The sequence below is a fragment of the Saccostrea echinata genome, unplaced genomic scaffold, assembly GCF_033153115.1.
Source record: "Saccostrea echinata isolate AGI-Se365-2 ecotype Australia unplaced genomic scaffold, CSIRO_AGI_Sech_v1 ptg000060l, whole genome shotgun sequence".
NCBI lineage: Eukaryota > Metazoa > Mollusca > Bivalvia > Ostreida > Ostreidae > Saccostrea > Saccostrea echinata.
The window spans coordinates 4,464,499-4,474,797 of record NW_026889809.1 but is presented as its reverse complement, the minus strand read 5'-3'; the positions used below and the strand labels follow the sequence as shown (position 1 = coordinate 4,474,797).

At 38.9% G+C, this 10,299-nt stretch overlaps 1 protein-coding gene across 1 annotated transcript; it reads left to right on the top strand.

Moving 5' to 3' along the window:
- The first annotated feature begins 7,677 nt into the window (after window positions 1-7,677).
- LOC133174956 (uncharacterized) lies at window positions 7,678-8,355 on the top strand. The gene has a single exon (XM_061310047.1). The coding sequence runs from the start codon at window positions 7,678-7,680 to the stop codon at window positions 8,353-8,355; it is 678 nt and encodes a 225-aa protein (XP_061166031.1).
- Window positions 8,356-10,299: the final 1,944 nt, after the last annotated feature.

Below are 10,299 nucleotides of genomic sequence, written 5' to 3'. Positions count from 1 at the left end.
TTTCTGCATCTTGTTTTTGTTAGAAAAAAAAAACACTGAATGAGAAAGTGTAGCTGCACCGTGAAGTATTCATCATCAGTGAACTGTTTTTATTAGTCATACTTGAAATCTGAATATATTTGCCAATGTATTATTTACAGATAATCAATGCTGGATATCACTAATATCTATTTATTAAGTTGAATTAACGAGACATTTAGATAGAAGTGTTCTCACACTTTTTTTTTGTTTCTTGACATGCAAGACATGCACGATTTGTGTCACAATACAGTCTGAAATGCATGAGAAATCGCGTCAAATTAAACTGTGTGACATGCACGATTTGTGTCACAATACAGCCTGAAATGCACGAGAAGTCGCGTCAAATTAAACTGTGTGACATGCACGAGATGTCGCGTCGCATTAAACTGTGTGACATGTACGATTTGTGTCACAATATAGTCTGACATGCACGAGATGTCGCGTCACATTAAACAGTGTGACATGCACGATTTGCGTCACAATATAGTCTGACATGCACGAGAAGTCGCGTCAAATTAAACTGTGTGACATGCACGAGATGTCGCGTCACATTAAACTGTGTGACATCCACGATTTGTGTCACAATACAGTCTGAAATGCACGAGAAGTCGCGTCAAATTAAACTGTGTGACATGCACGAGATGTCGCGTCACATTAAACAGTGTGACATGCACGATTTGCGTCACAATATAGTCTGACATGCACGAGAAGTCGCGTCAAATTAAACTGTGTGACATGCACGAGATGCAGCTTTACATTACAGTTTGATGTGCAAGAGATGTTGTTTAACATGACAGAGTGACGTGCACGAAAAGTCGCATTACATTACAATGTGACTAGCTGCAATAATGTAGCCCTCTCCCTTTTTTTTTTTTTTTGGGGGGGGTGGGGGGGGGGAGAGGGCTACAAATCCTAAGGATCTCCGTAATGGTGCAAGTGCGGGAGTGATTCACTCCCGCACGAATTTCGGCTTAAATTATCAGTAAATGGCTATTTAATTGACATTTCTTACCTGAACTCCAAAAATGTAGTTATGCAAAACATAAATCAGTCCAAACATACACAGAACAATCCATATATCGATTATTTTTCGTGTATGTCAACATCACAACTTGAATTTATCCGCCATGTTTACTGACCTTGATCGATTTTATTTTGGGACAGCCAATGAGACTAGGGATCTCTAGGGAGCGGATCTCTGTATGAATTACCTTATTTTAGGCATAAATATCGCTGTTTACGAAAAAATGTCACATGGAATAGTTTTATTTATGAATATTTAATGATGCCATACAGCATAATCATTTAGTAACCCCGAAAATCTACTTTACAAAGTAATTTATAATTTTCAAGTGCAAGTCTCAGTGCATAACGCGAGAACTGTCATGGCTTCTGATGAGAGCGACTGGTAAACAAGCAGATTTATTTTATCTGGTTTTCGCGTTTAACGGGCTATGTTGTTGACAGTGAATAAAAATTTCGCCTTTTTAGAAGTAAGTTGAATGTAAAAACAATTTATTGTAATGGTTATTGGAAACTGAAAACGCAAAGAAGACCCAGATGTAAGGTTAGAATGGAATAACCTGTCCTCCCTTAAGCTTAAAGTAGACTAGTCCAAAGGGTATAAATAAGACTGCATTGAGAGATTCAGAGTCTTTTGGGGAATGCAGAGCTGCAGTTAAGTAGAAGCAGGAGAAATATTTGGGTAAGAATAACGGATAAGAGAAAGGGAAAATAAAAGAAATAGATTTGCACCAGTGATAAGAATCTCGGGGAATTGAGGCGAGATACTGGGGGCTGTAGATCTGTATAAGAACGAAACTCCTAGTATCCGCTATCAATAGGAACCTGGGGCAAGGTACACGGTGCTAAGTCTAACAGTTACCAAGTCATAAGAATTCATCCCACATTATATATTCTTTGATTAAATATAATAGAAAAACCCAGATAGGTTTAAGAAAAATTATTATACTGTACATAGTCAAATAATTAGATCATAAACTCAGGTAGAGTAAGAGAAAAATTCATCCCCTGAGAACCCAACGTAGGGGTACACGTTACATTTTGGTGGCAGCCGGTAAGGGGATAGAAGTTAATAAGACAAAATTACTAGGTACCAGGTTCAGTTTACCAAGTGCTATTTACGAGGTTCAGTGGTACCAGGTACGCAGAGCCAGGTACGGTGTTACCAAGGACATTTTACCAAGTACAGTTTACCAGGTCCAGTATAACCAGGTACAGAGAGCCAAGCGCGCTGTTAACAAGTACTGCTTACCAGGTCCAGTGTTACTGGGGCAGAGCGCCAAGTAGTGTGACAAGGTTTTTATATACTGGGTTCAGTGTACTTTTCATTAATAATAGAAGGAGGAATCCGTAGGTCCATTAGAGAAAAGTAAGATGTCTGATAAAGAAGCGGATCTTTTGGCCGACCTAAGTGCTATAGACGCCATGCGAGAGAAACTAAGGGAATCTCTAGACAGAATGAAGTCTACACCAAAGACATCTACAAATCCAGCAAGGATACCGGATTCGGGAGTAGATATTAGATACAGGCCATTTGAATCTAGTTTAGATGAATTAACATCTAAATACACGAACACTTTGGACAGGGAAAAAGGTGCAACAGGTGGCAAAGAGGACTATAGGTACTTGATGTCCCCTAAGCCAAGTTATACATTGTATGAGGAAGAAGAAAATGAAGGTAGAGGAACATTTACTTCTGGGAGACAAAACAAGTATGAAGTATCAGGACAAGTTAAGCAAACAACTCTCCCTAAATTGATTCCAACAACAGGATTGCCTTGGAATACTAGGGGATATGCTGCTCCGTCAACAACGACAAATGTGACTTGGTCAGACAGCCGAAATGCGGGTACTGGCTCATTTTCTGTTCAACAGCCAAAACCCAGTATAGAGAGTGCAACAAATAAAAGCACGGAATATACTATGGGTAAAACAGTGATGAAACCAGCGACATATGATGGAGTAGGATCTTGGATTGACTACAAGGCACACTTTGAGGCCTGTTGTGATATCAATATGTGGAGCGCTCGACAGAAAAGTTTGTACTTGGCAGCTTCGTTAAGAGGACAGGCTCAAACTGTGCTAGGAAATATGAGCCCAGGTACAGCCTGTACATATGAGGATTTATGCGATGCCTTAGAGGCCAGGTTCGCACCGGCAAACCAAACTGAGTTATATAGAGCAATGCTGAAGGAGAAAAGACAGAAACCCACAGAAACTTTGCCAGAGTTAGGTGAAAGTATTCGCCGATTAACTCACTTAGCCTACCCAACTGCTCCCCGTGAAGTAACAGAAATGATTGCCAAAGACCAGTTTGTCGATGCACTAACAGACTTTGACATGAGACTCCGTATTCAACAATCTCGACCAAAGTCACTTAATGATGCGGTGCGACTAGCAGTCGAAATTGAAGCATTTTGCAGAGCAGAAAGGCAACGAAGACATGACGTTGGGTTTGCCAGGAATGCCACAAGGGATCAAGAAAATAAAAATGTGAATCATGATGATGGCAGTGTAAGAGAAGAATTTAAGAAGCTTAGGGATGAGTTACACATATCTTTAAGAAAATTAGAAAACAAAATCGAAAACCTTTCAAAAGAGGAAATCAATAAACAATCCGAAAATACTGAACCACAATCACCTGCTTTTCCGTACAAATGCCATCATTGTGGGAAACGTGGACATAAAATCAAAGATTGCTTTTTGAGAAACAAATCTAACCCAGTCCCGGTACCAGTGCCAGGAAGCAGACCCAGGGCGAAGAACAATGCAAATGTGGAAAGGTCACCACAGGGGAAAAGAGATACAATCAAGTCTAGTACAGCTACGGTTAAACATGCAAAAACAGGTCTAGAATCAGGTCTTTTCATAAAAGCTCATGTAAGCCTCGTACCTTGTAATCTACTGGTTGATACTGGGGCAACACTTACTATTTTTGTTGAAAGAATGTATGATGAAATGGTAAAGTCAGTTAATATTCCCCTGGAAACGGTATCACAGAACATAGTAGCGGCTGATGGAACTCCATTAAAAGTAAAGGGACGAGGTAACTTTTTAATTAAGTTAGGAGACCACGAGTTTGACTGCCAAGCTGTCGTGGCAAACATTAAAGCAGATGGAATTCTAGGTTTGGATTTCCTTCGATCAAGTCAATGTTTAGTGGATATAGCTCGTACTAAAATGTTTGCATCTGGCGTTGAACATGATCTGCATTTACAGGGGCAAATAAGTTGTTTTCGTGTTAGTCTGGAGGAAAATATAACAATTCCTCCTAGAAGTGAGATGATTTGTTCTGGACAGTTGTTATCATCTCCAGGAATAAAAATACAAGGACCTCTACTTATAGAGCCTATCAAAAAGTTTGATACCGGCGGTAAAGCGCTAATAGCTAGAACCTTGGTTGATCCAGCTAAAAATGTCACAGTGCGTTTAATGAATATATCAGAACAGATTCAAACAATTTACAAAAATACAGTTGTCGGGGTGACTTCGCCAGTGGACGTAGTTAAATCTGAGGATGAAAATATTGTTAGCACAGTAACGCTAAATGAAAAGATAGAAAACATCCCAGATCATTTAAATGAGTTGTACACAGAAACAACTAAGGGCCTCACAGCAGAAAAGGCATCCAAAATTAAAACATCTTTAATAAAGTTTCAGCACCTATTCTCTAAGGCCAAAGATGATTTTGGTAGAACCTCGTTAACAAAGCATAAGATCAATACAGAAGGTGCCAGACCAACCAAGCAGCCTCCTAGGAGATTGCCACATCATGCGGCAGAATTTGTTGACAAGGAAGTAGAAAATATGATCAGAAAAGGCATTGTCGAACCTTCTTCCAGTCCTTGGGCTGCCGGGGTGGTTCTGGTGGAAAAGAAAGATGGTACCAAGAGATTCTGTGTAGACTATAGATCTCTCAATAGTAAGACTGTGAAAGATGCCTATCCTTTGCCACGAATCGATGACTCGCTTGATCGTCTACAAGGAGCTATCTGGTTTTGCACCTTAGACCTTCATTCGGGGTAATGGCAAGTGGAGATGGATGAGGCTGATAAACCTAAGACAGCTTTTGTCACAAGAAATGGCCTATTTCAATTTTCAGTAATGCCCTTTGGACTTTGTAACAGTCCAGCAACTTTTGAGAGACTGATGGAGACGGTTCTTGCTGGGTTAAATTTTAAGATATGTTTAGTGTATATAGACGATATTATTGTCTTTGGAAGCACTTTTGATGAGACACTTCAAAATCTGGAGCAAGTGTTCGAGAAATTACACCAGGCAGGGCTAAAGTTGAAACCTTCTAAATGTACCTTGTTTAAGAAAGAGGTTTTGTTTTTGGGATATCGTGTTTCAGGACATGGCGTTCATACCGACCCTCAGAAAATAGCAGTGGTAAAAGACTGGCCTGTTCCCATAGATGCAAGCGAAGTGCGTTCGTTTGTGGGTCTTTGCAGTTATTACAGGAGATTTATTGCAGGTTTCTCCTCACTAGCTAAACCATTATTTAGGTTAACTGAGAAAGGCCGAGTTTTCAATTGGACATTGGAGTGTCAGGAGGCTTTCGAAAAGCTTAAGCACCATTTAGTCACTGCTCCAATTCTTGCACATCCTGACTTCTCATTGCCTTTTATTTTAGACACAGACGCAAGTCAAGTGGGTCTCGGTGCAGTCCTTTCTCAGGAAATAGATAGTGAAGTTAGAGTAATATCTTATGCAAGTAGGACTCTATCAAAAAGTGAGCGGAAATACTGTATAACTAGAAAGGAGCTGTTGGCGGTAGTATTTGCCTGTAAACACTTTCGACATTACTTGTATGGCCATAAGACAATTGTGTACACTGACCATAGTGCATTGAAATGGCTCATGAATTTTAAAGACCCCCAAGGACAGGTGGCCAGATGGATCGAATTTCTAGGTACTTATGATCTAGAAATACGACACAGACCGGGTCCAAAGCATGGGAATGCAGACAGTCTCAGTCGATACCCCTGTCGTCAATGTGGATATAAGGGAAATGATCAGGATGATGATCCTAAAACAGAAACCGTACAGGCAGTTGAGAAAACATTGGCTGGAAACGGACTGACGATTGAAGAACTCCAAAAGCAAGATTCAGACATAGCAAAAATAAAGAGCTGGGTGTCATCTCAGAAGCGGCCAGAGTTTGCAGAAATAAAGGCTGAAAGTAATGTTGTAAAGTCGCTATGGTCACAATGGAATACATTAGAGATCAATAATGACGTACTGTGTAGAAAATGGATAGGTGATAGAAAAGAGTTTCACCAAATTTTGGTCCCCTTGTCTGAAAGAAAGGAGATTTTAAGACAGTGTCATGATGCTCGAACTGCGGGTCATCTTGGGGTAGCAAAGACCTTGGCCAGAATACGAGAAAAATTCTATTGGGTTGGATTGCAGAATGATGTCCGTAGCTATGTGACTGGGTGTCCACAATGCAGAAAACGAAAATCTCGTTCTGCTGGAAAATCATACATGCAGTTAGATCAAACTGGGTTTCCCTTAGAACGAGTAGCCACAGATATTATGGGGCCACTGCCCGAAACCGAGAAAGGTCACAAGTATATTTTAGTCATATCTGACTACTTTACTAAGTGGACAGAGGCCTTTCCTCTGAAAAACATAGAAGCACAGACAGTTGCTGAAGTCATAATAGAACAGTTTGTTACTAAGCTTGGTATCCCAGAAATAATACACAGTGACCAGGGCAGACAGTACGAAAGCAAGCTGTTCAAAGACATGTGTGAAATGTTGGGAATAAGAAAAACTCGAACTACTGCTTTCCATCCAAAGTCAGATGGAATGGTGGAAAGATTTAATAAAACTTTAGCAACAATGCTGAGTGCCTATGTGTCTGACCACCAACAAGATTGGGATAGAAACCTTCCGTATGTGCTTATTGCCTACCGTTCCTCTGTGCATGAAAGCACAGGCTATACTCCGAATATGCTTATGTTTGGACGCGAGGTAGCTACCCCGCTAGATATCATGTATGAATTACCGAATAGTATGAAGCCAAGCAAAGTACATGATTATGTATGGAAACTTCGGGAAACACTGGAAGAGGCATATAAGTATACCCGTCAGATTAGCCAGCAGTCTATGCTTAGACAGAAGAAGTATCACGATCAAAATATTATCAGTAAGAGTTTTGAGGTTGATGATAAAGTGCTAGTGTTTTTCCCACAAAGAAATGTAGGGAAGTCTCCCAATTGATGAGTTTTTGGTATGGCCCTTATATTATCGTTGAAAAGCATACTGATGTTACATTCAAAATTAGAAAAGAAAACGATACCAAGACTCTCATTGTACATATTGACAGGTTAAGACATTATGGGACTCAGGTCCTGGGTAATGAAATACCGCAGTCTGAAGATGATCACCAAGTAGTGCAAGATGAAAGTCAGACTGATGAACTTCAGAATGATGAACCTGAACTAGATATGCTTGGTAATTCAGAACTGAATGAATTAGAATTGTCATACGCCAATCGTAGACAACGCACTAGGCCTAAATGGCACACTGATTATGAGTTTGATTATACAATTTAACTTTCAGTACAGTGTTTTAAGAATTATCATTTATTTTCAGATAAAAAAAAGGGAAGAAAGAAAAGAAATGCCATTGACCAAAGTGACTCCCAGGAAGCCTGGGTTTTTATGCTCTATTTGCTTGCTTCGCCTTCCTTCTGAAGAGGAATGGAGAGATCACTTGCTAGCTTGTGGAATGGCTGATAATAATCGACGAAAATATGAATGTGAATTATGTGATCAAGCTTTTAGTAAGAAAATTATCTTAACCAGGCATGTGAAACGCGTGCATAAGGAACAAGAGATTTCAGAATTACAAGGAAAGAGGCAGATTCAAGATTCGTCAGTGGAATCACTTATAGAAGAGGATTGGCTAGAAGATCCAGGAGAACTAATTTTTGAAGAAACCAACATTGAGTTAGGTAGAACTCAGAGAAAAAGAACTGCTCCGCGTTTGCCAGGTATAAAAAGAAAAACAACAGACAGAGTGAACCAAGTAGTTGAGGAAGAAATAATAAAAGACAAGGATGCGAAGAATGAAGACGAAGCAACTAGAAGTAGACCAGACCAGGAGGCACCTGTGGAGAATCTGCATTGCTCCTGTTGCAAGAAACAAGTTGAGACAGTGGAAGTAGCTACACAGGCCAACATTCATGTTGAAGAAGTAAACCAGAGAAGACATAAGAAGATCATACGAGTGATCAGAAAATATCAAGAAAATGGAGAAACCATTGAAAAATTTGAAGAGGACATTTGGTATGATTAGACTTCCTCATGTACATCAAATCAAACTGACTATGTGTTTGTATTTCTTTCATTTTTGTAACCAGGTGTTATTTTTACCTTTGATAAATAAATAAATTTAAAAAAAATAATAAAACATATAAATATCTAGAAAGAAAACATGCGGGACGCATGAAATCAGAGGCGTGGGTGATGTAATGGTTATTGGAAACTGAAAACGCAAAGAAGACCCAGATGTAAGGTTAGAATGGAATAACCTGTCCTCCCTTAAGCTTAAAGTAGACTAGTCCAAAGGGTATAAATAAGACTGCATTGAGAGATTCAGAGTCTTTTGGGGAATGCAGAGCTGCAGTTAAGTAGAAGCAGGAGAAAGGGTAAGAATAACGGATAAGAGAAAGGGAAAATAAAAGAAATAGATTTGCACCAGTGATAAGAATCTCGGGGAATTGAGGCGAGATACTGGGGGCTGTAGATTCTGTATAAGAACGAAACTCCTAGTATCCGCTATCAATAGGAACCTGGGGCAAGGTACACGGTGCTAAGTCTAACAGTTACCAAGTCATAAGAATTCATCCCACATTATATATTCTTTGATTAAATATAATAGAAAAACCCAGATAGGTTTAAGAAAAATTATTATACTGTACATAGTCAAATTATTAGATCATAAACTCAGGTAGAGTAAGAGAAAAATTCATCCCCTGAGAACCCAACGTAGGGGTACACGTTACATTATTTTGCCTGCAGTCGCCTGTATTTAAAAAATATATTTGCACCATTACAGAGATGCTGTGGAATTGTAGCCCTCTCCAGAAAAAATCAGATAAAAAAAAAAATCGGAGAGGGCTACATTATTGCAGCTACAATGTGACGTGCACGTAGAAATCTTTTACATGTACATAAAGTAAGTTTAACAGAATAAAGATCTCTCTGACATATTGTTTCCTATACCTGCCTGTGGATGTGGAATACACATACCGGGGGTATGTAGAGGTATTGTATATTTTCATTTGTATGTATAATGAAAAAGGTGAAAACCAATCTCATAAATCCTGTAAATAAAACAAAATGCATCAGGATTCAAAGGCACGGACCCCCTGAAAAATTTCTGAGAGAGTCCTACAGAGATTAAACTGGAAAAAATTTCTTTGCAATGTATTCTAGGGACATCTCAAGTATGCCAAGATTTTTGGTTAAGATCCGGCTTTTTCCATATATCAAAATATGGGATTTGACCTCTTCTGGTTATCTCCCTTTGAACACTTCGGTAGTAGTTTGGTCGTATTTCGACTGACATGTTTCTAGGCATTGTTTTATACTCATTTTGACTACGAATTACTCTGTTTAACCTGATCAATACAGAGGGCGGTTGACAGGAGATACTTAAAGTCCTCAACAACTGATCCCACCCCTGGTGTTTCCAGGAGACCGTGCCTTTGAATCATGTTGCATTTTGTTTTATTTACAGGATTTTAGGGATGCGCGATTATTTCAGTATACCGGTATATCACGATTTTTTAGTGCGTGATACGTATCGTGATACGAAGACTAAAATACCAGTATTTGGTACATAACTATAAATATTCATTTGTTTGTTCAATCTATTGAATGACAATTACAGGAAGTGTAAAAAATGTTGAAAACAGTTAAACAACTGCATCCAAACATTCTTTCTATTAAATAATAAATATTTAAACAGTAAAGTTATGTTTTTATAGCATATTTTTAGGAAATACTGTATAGGGGATTAATTTCACGGATTGTAATTTTCACGGTTTTCTCTCCTTTGACACGATCGCGGTTTGTTGAATTCGCGGAATCGGTATATAATAAAAGTTACCTCCCTTGTCTATATCCGTTTAATCCAGAACGACATTAATCAGCGTTAAGTATTCACTTAAAAAAACAACAGAGTAGGTTTATATAAAATAGATTTAATAATTAATTGACGACTAATTAAAACAAG